We start from the raw sequence: 14476 nt of genomic DNA, 5'->3' as shown, positions 1-14476 counted from the left end.
ATGGTGTTATCACTGAAATGGGGATGGAACCCTGTACTATGTTTGTATAATATGTTATGTGGTCATTTCCTCTCTGTAGACTATAAGTAGCTTCCTTTGGGAATCTGTATATGCAATTACTGCCCACATGCCTTGAGGAAGAGCCCGGCCGGGCTCGAAACGTCGCACTTTGTGTACAGTATGAATTTGATCTTTTAATATACCTTTTGCACTTTAAAGTGTGTGCTGTCCATTCTTGAACTTATTGTATATATATATATATATATATATATATATATATATACACATACAGGTATAGGACCTGTTATCCAGAATGTTCGTGACCAAGGGTATTCCGGATAAGGGGTCTTTCCGTAATTTGGATCTCTATACTCTCTCTACTAAAAAAAAATCAATAAAACATTAATTAAACCCAACAGGATTGTTTTGCATTCAATAAGGATTAGTTATATCTTAGTTGGGATCAATTACAAGGTACTGTTTTATTACTACAGAGAAAAATTCAGAATTATTTGATTAACATGGAGTCTATGGGAGACAGGTTTCCATAATTTGGAGCTTTCTGGATAACGGGTTCCTGGATAAGGGATCCCATACCTGTATATATATATATATATATATATACATAAAATATACCCTTTTAGACTAGATTTAGTGGAAAAGTTTGGGTTTTCTTAACAAGTATATAAGCATTTGCTCAGCTATGTTTTTCTACATGATGCCTTACAACAGTGGTCCCCAACCTTTTTTGCACCATGGACCAGTTTCAAGCAAGACAATTTCTTCAAGGACCAGGGGTGGCACAAATAGTGCATTGTGTATATAATTTAATTATTACATATATATAATGTAAATGTAATTATTACATTTTATATTATGCACTTTATTTTTACATTATAAAATATGATACAGCTCATACAAAATCAGTGGGATACCTGAGCTTGTTTCCCTGCAACTAGACATGCCCAGCCCCCTTGCTCTTCTTACTGCCACCTAAGTAGTGACATCCCCTGCCGCTTAGTATGGAGCTTTAAGTACTTTGGTCTCTGTCACAATCAGTAGAAAGCTTCCTGGGCTTCACATAGCTGTTGTCATGGCTGTGTAATACAACAGGGAGTTGGGCTCACAGGTAATTGGGACCAGAGGTGGCCCGGATCAGCACAGCCCACGGCCCGGCACTGGTCCCCCGCCCGGTGGTTGGGGACCCCTGCCTTACAAGAACTAGTGCCATGCAGGTCTTTAAAACTAAACTTAAAATGAATTTCAGGCACTTTGGACACTTAGGGGCTGATTTACTAAGACACGAATTCGAATCCGAATTGGAAAAATTCCGATTGGAAAACGAACATTTTGCGACTTTTTCATATTTTTTGTGGTTTTTTCGGCGTCTTTACGACTTTTCGGAAATTATCGCGACTTTTTCGTTACCAATACGATTTGTGCGAAAAAACCCGAGTTTTTCGTAGCCATTGCGACTTGCGCGAAAAAACGCGAGTTTTTCGTAGCCATTCCGAAAGTTGCGCAAAATCTGGCGATTTTTTCGTAGCGTTAAAACTTGCGCGAAAAGTCGCAATTTTTTCGTAGAGTTAAAACTTGCGCGAAACGTCGCACCTTTTAAGTTTTAACGCTACGAAAAAGGCGCGACTTTTCGCGCAAGTTTTAACGCTACGAAAAAATCGCCAGATTTTGCGCAACTTTCGGAATGGCTACGAAAAACTCGCGGTTTTTCGCAAAAATCGTATTGGTAACGAAAAAGTCGCGATAATTTCCGAAAAAAACGCAAAATACCGATCATTACGAAAAAAACGCAATCGGACGCATTTGGCCCGTTCGTGGGTTAGTAAATGTGCCCCTTACTATGTGGCAGATCAGATGTCCGCCACCCTGTGTGCCATAAAGGAACAATGTACCCATTTAAAATAATTCACTTTCTTTAAGCTTTGACTCACATGTATAAATACAAAAATCCAAAACTATTCTATGAACTAAACTATGAATCCACACTATTTTAACAAAAATCCTAGTCTATAAATATATTTCATTGAACTATTGTATTAATTATTATTTTTCTTTTATATGTGTGTAATGCAAGAATGTATAGAAAAATTATTTTGCAGGGCTCTCTAACTTTCTTTTATTTACCTAATTTGTTAAAAGACTTTGCTTCCATACAGAAAGGATTTTTGAGTGTTGTCACCAAAACACTTAGAACCCACCCCTACTTTTAAAAAGCTAATTGTTGTGCCTGCACATCAACCGATTGGAGTCTTTTTTTATTTGCTTTTAAATGTTGCTTCTCTCAAATCTGAACCCAGAAATTATATCTCCATACTGGAGATGGGAGGCCTTGTTTATTAATCACAGAACAAGTGCTTGAGCCCTAAGGATAAAAAAAAAAATTGTGCCACTCAGAAACAATCCACTTAAAGAAATAATTGCAGGCTGCACTTTGCACCTTGTGCAAGGTGCAGTATGAAATATGTTGTTGCAAGGGATAACTGCATTTTGAGCATACTGGTAATACAAGCGTTTAAGGGCATTAAAGGTGGCACCCATATGTTGCCCACCAAATGCAGGCATTCAAAACAAGGCACAGCTTCTTTTTGGGAGTACAAAGCACACCACAGGAACATGTAAAAATTGCACCTGTTTTTGCCACCTGCCCTGTGTTTCAAGTGTAGAGAGCTACAGAACAAACAATTACAAATTAAAACATTCTACAGAAAATTCTTACACCACTGTCTCAAGATTTATTTAAGATTTCTTTAAAGGAACAGTAACACCAAAAAATGTAAGTGTATAAAAATAATTACGATATTATGTACTGTTGCCCTGTGCTGGTACACCTGATGTGTTTGCCTCAGAAAGACTACTATAGTTTATATAAACAAAGCTGCTGTGTAGCCATGGGGGCAGCCATTCAGGAGAAAAGGCACAGGCACATAGCAGATAACAGATAAAGCCCCATTATATTCTACAGACCTTATCTGTTATCTGCTATATAACCTGTGCCTTTTCTCCTTTTCCAGGTTGAATGGCTCCCCCATGGCTACACAGCAGCTTATTTATATAAGCTATAGTACCGTTACTTAAGCAAATACACAACTTTACCTGTGCAGGGTAACAGTACATTATACTTTAAATACTTTAATACACTTTCATTTTTGGCATTACTGTTCCTTTAAGATCCTTTAACGCTAAAGGATGGTGCTAATTATTTAATGAACATAATCTTATATACATTTCAAAATGTATGCATTCAACAAAAATAGTTACCTTCTTCCAATAATAAAGCCAAATACCATAAAGACTAAAATGATTGTTCCTGCTACTGCAACCACAGCTATGATGATCACAGGATTTTGTTCAGTAGACACAGCAGTTGCTGTATGAAAAAGAAAAAAAAATATTAATAAGACCAAGTAGCCAAGCATATCTCTGCATATAATTCTTTTATGTATATATTTCTCACTTTTTAAACATACAAACAAACAAAAAAATAGAATAATCTTTAATATAAAACATCATATTACAGGGGTAGAAGCTAGGAGCTTTTTTGGAAGCTCTGGGCATCTGGAATTTATGCAAAAGACAGCAGGGGTAAACTATCAGTAAAATACAAGTAAGGGGGGATAAGGTAGTCAAGGGCTAAAATACAGATCTACTTTGTGAAAAAGTAATTGATCACAATCCAAGTGATATGTGTAACCACACTCAAGACGCTCAGTTTAAGTAACTGATTTTAATAAACAAACAAACAAAAGAAATTCCAACGTTTCGATCACATCATAGTGATCTTACTGAGTTGTTTTCCCTGAGGACGATATACACATACTTATAAGAAGGATCAATACACCAACATATGTGAATAGTAATTTATTTCACTGTGCATTGGGAATAAATACATTAGCATCAATTTTTTGTGGAGTGGGATTAGAAAGCGGACACACATCTGGACTTATATACATACACATAATATTAGATCTATTATCCGGAAGCAAGTGATCCAGAAGGCTCTGAATTATGGGCAGGTGATTTCCCATAGACTCAATTTTAATCAAATAATTCAAAATTTTAGAACATATTTCCTTTTTTTTGTAATAATAAAACAGTACGCTGTACTTGATCCCAACTAATATATAATTAATCCTTATTGGATTCAAAACAATCCTACTGGGTTTATTTAATGTTTAAATCAGTTTTTAGGACACAAAGTGTGGAGATCCAAATCATGAAAAGATCCCTTATCTGGAAAACCCCAAGTCCCAAACTCCCATAGTTGTATATGTAAGCAACACCTATACAAAATATATATTTATTTTTCTTATTAAGGGATGTTTCCATAATTTGCATCTACATATGTTAAATGTGCTAAAAAATCATTTAAATATTAACAAAACTCAATAGGATTATTTTGCCTCCAATAAGGATTAATGGTATCTTAGTTGGGATCAAGTACAAGGTACTGAGTTATTATTACAGAGAAAAGGGAAATAATTTTTTTCATTATGGAGGATCGCCCTCTGGCTGAATAATGGATTTCTGGATAATGGTTCCCATATATATACAGTATAATGCTGTTCCATAAAGAGGACAAATGCCCATCTCAGTCACCACTCAAATGTAAACTTCCTTATAACACATATCTGCTGTTAATCAGCAGTTGTAAAGCTATTTGCAGGCACAGCAGCAAGCTACTCTGTGAGCCCATACTGTTTAATATCATTGCATATCACTTGAGGACCAATTTTTAATGACATGTATGCAATACAGTATGAACAGGCAAATATGTAATATACTAACAGGCAAACATATTATACCTGTAGCCTCCTCAAGGGTTGAGACGTCAAGTCTGGGGCTATACATTCCATACCCAGCAGCGGTAAAAGCACGAATTTGAAAAATATATGCAGTCCCTGGACGAAGATTGTTAATTGAAACAGAAGTAGATTTTGTTTTCAATGTAGAGTATGTGCGTTCTCTCTGATCCTAAAGGAAATTAAATTAATTCAGTGTGCACATAGGTTATGTATTGCTTAAATAGTATGGAAAAAATTATGAACAATCATACAGTTGAAAGGGATCTGATATATAAACAACATTCTATTCATTGATTTAAGGCTATTTTCTGTGAAAACATGATGGTAAAAGATGTATCCAAGTTCATATAAGGGCCTTAATATACAGAGCATGTCAGGTCTAATTGTCCAGCCAATTTGAGAAGTTATAAGTTAAGTGTGAGCTTGATGCATTATGCTTATTTATGTCTCAGAGAAAAATTGTATAGCTGTGGGCAAATTATGATTATTTTTTCTTTACAGTAAAACAACAGCTTGAGGCCCACAGATAGGATATGCCATGTGTAGGAAGATATTCAACAATAGTTACTCTTAGGGGCACATTTACTAATCCACGAACGTCCAAAAAGCGTCCGAATGCGTTTTTTTCGTAATGATAGGTATTTTGCGATTTTTTCGTAAATTGTCACGACTTTTTCGTAGCCGTTACGACTTTTTCGTAGTGTTACGACTTGCGCGAATTGTCGCGACTTTTTCGTAGCCATCGCGCCGAGTACGAAAGTTTCGGATTCATTCAAGCTTCAGTATCGTGACTTTCCTTGGGCCAGGTTGGAGCTGCAGAGTGCCATTGAGTCCTATGGGAGGCTTCCACAATCATTCAAAGTCTGAAAGTTTTGCCCGCCGTTTACGAGCGCTCAATACGAAAAAGTTGCGACAATATACGAGCAAATCGTAACGGCTACGAAAAAGTCGCGACTTTTCGCGCAAGTCGTAACGGCGACGAAAAAGTCGCAAAATGTTCGTTTCCAATCCGAATTTTTCCCATTCGGATTTGGATTCGTCGATTAGTAAATCAGCCCCTTAACCTCTAAACATTTTCTTTTCAATTATTACTTTTGGAAAGGAAACAAGCAAAACTATTTTTGAACTAAAATTATATGTGCTATGGATATAATTTAGGTATAGTTATCAAGATACATAGATAATATTATTATAATAATTATATTATTATAATTATTATCATTTTAAATACACTGCCCCCACCAGCACAATTAATAGTTACTTTTACACCACTCCTTTTGGCATTTGCTGGAACCCGCAGATTGCCAGTCCAGGCCTGTTTGGAAGCCACAAATTTATTTGTATTTTTGTGGCAATTTGTGCTATGGATCATAACATGTAAAATGCTATTGTTTCCTAAGCTCAATTATAAAACATAACGTAATAAAGCTAATTACTTAGTACAGTAATAGTATGTTGGGTGACGTGATATTAATATACAACTTACTTGAATATTATACAATTAAGTAGTTAAACCCATCTGTAGCAAAAACAGCATAATGCATGTTTTTTTCCAATTTGGACAGTAGGTAATGTAGATTGTTTTAACAATATTTTGTTTATTAATCATTACTAATAAATTCGAGCAGAAATTGTAACTCAGATATTTCACTTATTTCATTATATAACACAGCTGAAAAATAAGAATACACTAAGAACCTCCACAGCATAGGCCCTTTAAAAGTTAAAGATCTATGCAGTTTAGGTCGATATTTACATCATTAAGCATCAAGGGGTTAAAGGTGTAAAATTCAGTTTATGTTCTTGCACTGTATACATCTTACAGATCAAACCTAATATCTACTAGCCATTCCCGATTGTGAAAGCACTTACTTTCTCATAATATTTGATTTCATATTCTGTAATAACACCATTGGGATGTTCCGGCTCCTGCCAGGACAAATCAACAGCGCGCTGTAATACTCTTTCCTTCATTACTCCACTAACTTGTGAAGGAGCTGAAAAAGACAAAGAAAAGCATTTATTTTTATATGGTAAAATTTAGAACACAATCATTTTCATACAGTGTGACTTTTATTAAGCTGGAAAGAAGTACCTTTCCCATAAAGTACAATTCAGATACTGATGAATATTCAAAAGAGTCTTTATTGCACTCATAAACTATAATCGAAATGTAAATTAAAGTGCAAATAGCAGAAGACAGCATTGTGGAATTTGGTGTAAACAGGAATTGATGGGATTAGACTGACAATTAAGCAAATGAATTCTAATTAAGCCAAAAACCGACGGCTTTCAGTTTAATCTCTTGTGATGCACTGACAGACCAAATATTTATTGTTCAATAAAGTGCAACAAAAATTTGGAAAATATCATGTTGGTTTTTAAAGCAAATGCACATGTTAAATAAGTATATTATTGGTAGGAGTCAAGCCCATTAAAACCTAAGTACACAACAAGTGAGTTCAAAGGTGCACATTTTAAAATGCTATGGTAACGTAATGGTGAAATTTGTTACAATAGTAATTGTTGTTAGTTGGATATTATATATTCTTTACACATTTATGGGATCGCTTATCCAGAAAGCTACAAATTACAGGAAGTCCATCTCCCATAGACTCTATTTTAATCAAATAGTTCAATTTTTTTTCAAACTAGTTTCTTTTTCCCGGTAATAAAATGATACCTTGTACTTAATCCCAACTATAATTAATCCTTATTGGAGGCAAAACAGTCCTATCGGGTTTACTTAATGCTTAAATATTTTTTTAGTTGACTTAAAAGTATAGTGGTTCAAATGATAGAAAAATCCCTTATCCAGAAAACCCCAGGTCCCAAGCATTCTGGAGAACAGGTCCCATACTATGTATGTAAGCAATGCCTGTACAAAATACACCCTTCTGCAGTGGAGAAGGGAAGGCATGCAAGAGTATGGGATATCAGTGTTGATGTCCTGAGAAGGTTTCAAAGATTTGGCAACTTAGCTTTTTCCTTAAAGGAAAACTATACCTTCTGAATGAATATTTAACCAACAGATAACTGATACCATAATAAGTGACCTATTAAGATTCTTACCAAATTGGCATATACATCCTCAGTTGTAGTTTAACCACAGCTACAAAGGTGTACATTTGGCATCTCTGAGGCATGTGTGCATACACATGCACTCACACAGACTTACTGTTGTTACTGTGCTTTAACATTAAATGTTAAAACCTAGAAATGTTCTGCATGCATTGATCTGCAATAAATTCTTACTTGAAGGAACTGTTCAGTTTTATATAAAGTGTATTTTATCCTATGTAAAGGGCCATGGGAAACATCTGACCATTTTATTGCCAGTGAGTTGCAATTATTATTATATTAACAAATATTTATAAATTGTACAATAAATGGGTGTATATATTACACATACAAGAAAACATACAAAAACAGCCAACAGAGCATACAATCTAAAAGGAGAAGGGTTTATGATACAACGTATAAGGATGGGTAGCATGAGGTGAGAGATGTGGAACTGTGCACTCTCTCCACCCCGATGTTTATTGGCTGTGGGAAAGGTGGCAACCCCCTACTCCAGATCTATAAAATGTCACTTAGGGGCCAATTCATTAAAGTCCGAATGAGTACGAATGGAAAAAAAAAACATATTTTTAGAACTTTTAGAATTGTGCGTATTTTCTGTGATTTTTTTGTTAATTTACAAAATTTTCCCGTAATTTGCATCAATTTGTGCGACAAAATCATATTTGTTGCAAATGAGCATGAAAGTTTAGTTATTCATTCAAGCTTTGGTACCGTGACTTTCCTTTGGCCAGGTTGGATGAGCAGAGTCCTATGGGAGGCTTCCAAAAACATGCACTGAAGGTTCAAAGTCAGAAAGTTTTCCGCGCCGTTAACGATTGTTCGGATACGAAAATTTCTGAACTTTTGGATCGTACCACAATATTTTCATACAACCACAATACGAATTTTCACGCAATTAATGCACATCAGAAATTTTTGTATTTAATCTGAATTTTTGCTAATCGTACTATTATCCTAAATTCGGACTTTGATAAATCAGCCCCTTAGTGTGACCGTCACACTTCTTTAGACCTATCCTCCTGCTCTCATGCTGCAAAAACTGAAAGTTTCAAGATAAAGTTCAAGATAAATTTCAAGGTGTTTGCCTTCCAGAAACTTGTATCTTGGTCAGCGCCAATAACAAGGACCTGGAAACTGCTCATTCCCAGAGCAGCAAGAATAGCATTTTGGGTACTCATGTACCAGACCTGAAGTAAGGAGGGGCTGAGGAAAGCAGGGCTTGGGAACACTCAGGGCTGCGCTTGTTGAAGGGCTGGCATCATGAACACCAATTTTTCACATAAAATATAAGTATTATCCCATAGCACCTATGATACTAAGATATTACAACATACAAACCAAGTAAAAAAAATAATTTAACTTATATTATCATTTGTGAACTGGTTTATCATCTAATTGCAAGATTCTGGATATTGGATTTTTCGTTAAAAAGATATACTGAGCCTAATGGTATACATTTCAGTAAGAGCAACAGATCGATGCAGATTTAGCATTTATTAGAACAGAGATCTGCTAAAAATTAGACTCCAGACTAGAAATGTAAGACACTGATTTAAATTCAGAGGGCTGCTGGAATATATCAATCGAATATATTTCAGTAAATGAAGTTGTTGAATGAGAAAAAACTAATTCACTCTTTAACTTGATCGGGGATGATAAACTAGTTTCTTATCTGACTCAAAGGACACAAACACTACACTGTCTGCATTTTAGCCAGGCATTTTTGAATCATTCATCAGTTTGAGTATCCCCCTAAAATGTTTGGAACTTATTTAGGACACATCCTCGAATTAAAATCTGTTCATAAGGATCGCAGATCATACTAAAACTAATGATTCTAAATAAAACTGTAATTTGTACCCCCTTAATCTTATCCTTTCTTGTTTTTATCAGTGACCTTATTTTATAGTGATTCTACCATTGCTCAGCTCTGCTGAAAGAAAAAATAAAATCAATGCATTTACTTGAGGACACTACTTGACTTCAGGTCAGAAGCTACAGACCAGTCATGCATGTTTAATTTAAATTCTCATCCTACTGCATTCTCATAGAAGTAACAGGTCTTCAAGCAATAAAAAGCAGTTTCACAGGGAACTCGGTAAGGTGTGAATTACAAATTGGTCCCACTGTTATGGAGCCTTAGATACAACATTACCACCTTTTTCTGTATGTGTTCCAAAATCCAATAAGACATACTTGCAGTGCCAGAAGCATTTTTCAGTTTTCAATAAAGAAGAAAAAAGAGAAATACTTTCACTAGAAACTTCTTTAATACATTCTCATAACATAAAATTTCTTCTTAAACTGTATTATGTGTTTTCGGGCATGTAAAACTTGTAGCACCAATATCTCTGTGAAAAACCATGGTTCTGATTTGCACCAGACTGGTGTATTTGTCTGATCTTATAGCAGTATATTTATTATAGTGTTTAAGCCAACATCACCAGTGAGTGATGTTGCCTATAGCAACCAACAAGATATTTGCTTTTGTCTTCTAACTTGTAGGTGATGGTTGTTTTGTGCAACATCACTGGTGATGTTTACTTACACACTATAATAAATATGCCTTTGTGTCTGAAAATTGATATTCATCTGCTATACCTTTCTATTGTACCTGGCCTGGATGCCACAAAGTAGTTGGGGTTTTTGGCACTGAATTTATAATTATTTAGAAGATCTGGCCAAATACTGAACCCTACACAGAACCTTTGTCCACAGTGCAGCAGTAGCCCTAAAGGCATGATTTTTAACAAAAAATGCATTTCCTTCCACTGTCTGGGGTTTAACGTCACATAATTTTAAAAGTTTGCATTTAGTATGGTTAAACTCTACAGCGACCACTGATGAATAGAAGCCCAATCTGGATTTCTTAGGTTTCTGGTTACCTAACATGAACAGATTTATATACAACTGCAGGCATCTCATATTTTATAAAGTTAAAGCAAGGTATATGTTAAACCACTATTGAATTCAGCTACAGTTTATCTGAGCCACTTCTTATGTTATGATCTACACCAGCTTGACATCCTTGAGGCATCATAAATGTCTCTTGCACTGACACATTTAAGTTGTATTTTATTTAAACATATTAACTAAAGTCTTAACTAAAGCTGAAAGTTAAATTATACCCATAGTAAACGTAAACTGGGTAAAGAGATTTGCAGATCGGAAAACCCTAATATATGTCCTTTGTACTTTTATCAATGTTTTCCTCCCAAGTGATCCAGAGTCCTCCCTGTCCTATCCTCAAACTGTCCCTGTTTAGAGCTTTGAATCAACAGTTAAAATGGTTGAATTTTCACAGATACAAAAGAGGGCCATGGAACACAGCTGACTTCTATATAATTTAGGATAAAAAAGACTCATTTATCATTGTGCATTGTGCACTACAAGCTTTATTGGCAAGTCACATTACTGACAGTTAAATGAGCCTGTGCTGGCATATTATGTGTGCAGCAGGTGTCCAATAAAATGTTTAGAATGTACATAGCAATGAGTGACACTGTGTATGTTCATTTTTGAGAATGCCACACAATACATCACAATCGTTTATGCAATACACATTGTACACACATACCAAAATATAGACAAATAGATAAACAGGATTACTCAGACTCAAACTGAATTACTAAATAGGGATTCAACTGAACAAAAAAAAGGATAACTACACCAAATAATGACGGATGTTTCCTGATATTTCTTTTATGTTACAGACCTGCTTTGGACTTTAACATGATGCACAAAGGGATTTCCCTCTCTTTATTACAGTAGTTAAATGCAAAATCAAAGAGCCACACTTAATGGGAGTAGTCATTTTCCTTATTCAGTCACAAAATATCCTTCTCACAATTTTTCTTTTGAACAATGCCTCTATTGCATTACAATCAGCATGTGATGGAAAGGACTGCAGGAGTCAGGTATTCATAAATGAATATGATATAGGGCTAAAGAGCTGATAAAACAAACCGCTAGTCAACCTTTCAAACTGGTTATGAAAATGCCATAATTAAGCCTTGAGGAGTTTGTACTATCCCTAAAATAACAGAATATTGATGTATTTTAAGCTATGAAACACCTCAGGTAACACTTTGAAAAATATATGCAGTGTACATTTGACACTAAAAGCTTTCATTCTCATTCATTGTGCAGGGGAACCCAAAAGCATGCACTCTTAAAGCAAATTTCTATCCCAGTTAGATGCTAGGGGCAGTTGACCCCTAAGTCCCCCTGGGACAATACAACCCATTTGTATAGGTGTAGCATGAAAATGTTATTTCTCACTGTAGTTACTGTACTCCATTGTAAACTGAAAGAGTACTGTGCAAGAGAAGATCTATAGGACTGCCCAAAAGTAAATCAGTGTATCCAATTACTATTAAATAATATTCAGCCCCGTAGGGCCCTTCACCCCCCAGTCCGACCCTGCATAAACTAAAGTATAAATATATCTTGACCCTGGAGGTTCCAGTTTCTGTACAGCAGTTAAGAGTGCCTTTTTTTCTAAGCATTATTTGGGGAAAAGGGGGACAAATGTCACAACATACAGGGAAAATGAATAATACAAGGAAAAAATGTTTGCTTGGCAAAATGAAAACTACGCAAAGTATGTATCTATTAAGCAATTAAATTACTAGTTACAAGTTAATATGCCCATACACTGTTCAGCCCATGGGTCAAATGGACGCATACCCTATATGAATCATACACATGGGGGTCAAAATGGACGCATACCCTATATGAATCGTACACATTTAAGGCCATTGTGTCAAGTCGAAGCAGTCCTGTGACCTGGCATACATGCCTAGGGGTTTGGCCATTATGGACGAAATTGGCTAAACTGACTGAGCAACATTTTTGCATGTGTGGTCAGCTTATTAGTTAAGATATAAAACCACTCACAAGCATACTTACACATATTTGTGTCACATACATGGACACAGAATACACATCCATAAACATGCACACATATACTTACACCAAAACACGCACACATTTATACCCACCATGAACACACATTTATACAGATGTAATGCAGTGTGAAAAAGCATGCATTTATCATTTGCACTATAGCTTATGCTGGGGATGTTACACACATTTTTACATATAACACATATTTGTAAGCACACAAAATATACACATAAATAGGCTTTTGCACACCAATAACTTATAAACTTGCATCACTAGTAAAACAGTATTTATTTGGCATATTGTAGCATCCAGTGATCTCAACTGCCACTATACTTGCACAATAGTCAAAAATTTTGCACATATACAGACTCAGTAGCACTAATAATCAAACATTTGAAAAATATACAGAATGTTGATGCACTAGCTTTAATTAGCAGAGTGGTATCAGTAGCTAGCAGAACAAACAGTGATACAGACACACTGCCTCCCGTCTACAGATACAGTTGCACAATAGCACTGGCCCCAGCACATACTGTTCTGACACAGTGACAAAAATGCTGTATAGTGACAATCTGCACTAAAAGCCTGTCTCCCAATTTATGCCTGATGCCATGGCAATGTTTTATGACATAATTTTATTGGCACACCATTTATTGATCTAGTGAACCGAAACTCAATGAATTTTGCCACATACTGGCACAGTAAGCTTAACTTCCATTATATACTGGCACAGAGGACTGACACCAGGCATAAAGGTATGACACATAGATATATACACAACCTCACAGTAGGGCATCAAAGAACAACTGAATGGAGCTGTTAAGCCAATTGGACCTGCCCTACATAAGCACTTATAGCCACTTGGTATCATAACAAAGACATAGCCAAACCATTTCAAAGTCCATTCAGCCCAGCACTGTTTCATTAAAGTGCTTTCAATATACAGGTATGGGGTTCGGCAAAATAATATGCAGAGACCTCAGAATTGCCCATTTAAAGCAAACACATCTTTTTTTTTCAACTTTTCATTTGGTCTTCATTATTTATTTTTAAAAGTTTAATTATTTGTAGGGATGTACCAAATCCTCTATTTTAGGATCTGGCCGAACCCCTGAATCCTTTGTGTTGCGGCCAAATCTGAATGCTAATTTGCATATGTAAATTAGGATACATAAGGGTTAAAGAGAACTGAAATTTTCAACTTCCATTTTTATGTGACAAAAAAATCACATGAATTCTTGCGGATTTGGTTCAGCCAGAGGCATGGATTCTTGCTGAAAAAGGACGAATCTTGGCCACATCCTGAACCAAATCCTGGATTCAGTGCATCCCTGCTTATTTGTCTTCTTCTTTTGACTCTTTTAAACTTTCAAATGGGAGTCACTGACCCCAGAAGCAAAAAACTATTGCTCTGTGAGGCTATAATTTTACTATTATTGTTACTTGTATTACTTATTTTTCTCTTCAGATCCTCCCTTATTTACATACCAGTCCCTCATTCAAACCACTACCTGGTTGCTAAGGTAATTTGAACCCTAGCAACCAGATAAATGCAGAAGTTCCTGGAAAGTTGTTGAACAAAAAGTGAAATAATTAAAGAAAAAACAAAACCACAAATAATAATTAATGAAGACCAATTAGAAATTGGTATAATACTCTCTACT

General features: G+C 35.6%; 1 protein-coding gene across 9 annotated transcripts in view; it reads right to left on the bottom strand.

Annotated features, from left to right (window-relative positions):
* Positions 1–14476, bottom strand: part of epha7 (EPH receptor A7) — a 127780-nt gene that overhangs the window by 30919 nt on the left and 82385 nt on the right. For all 9 annotated transcript variants that reach the window (XM_031902278.1, XM_012963529.3, XM_012963531.3 and 6 more), the window contains 3 exons: positions 6693–6817; positions 4821–4989; positions 3277–3385 (listed from right to left, as the gene is read on the bottom strand). In XM_031902278.1, coding sequence (XP_031758138.1) covers positions 3277–3385; positions 4821–4989; positions 6693–6817 — 403 coding nt within the window. The remainder of the gene's footprint in view (positions 1–3276; positions 3386–4820; positions 4990–6692; positions 6818–14476) is intronic.

This window comes from Xenopus tropicalis, chromosome 5, assembly GCF_000004195.4.
Source record: "Xenopus tropicalis strain Nigerian chromosome 5, UCB_Xtro_10.0, whole genome shotgun sequence".
NCBI lineage: Eukaryota > Metazoa > Chordata > Amphibia > Anura > Pipidae > Xenopus > Xenopus tropicalis.
The sequence above is the reverse complement of the archived record's forward strand: the minus strand, read 5'-3'. Positions and strand labels throughout refer to the sequence as shown.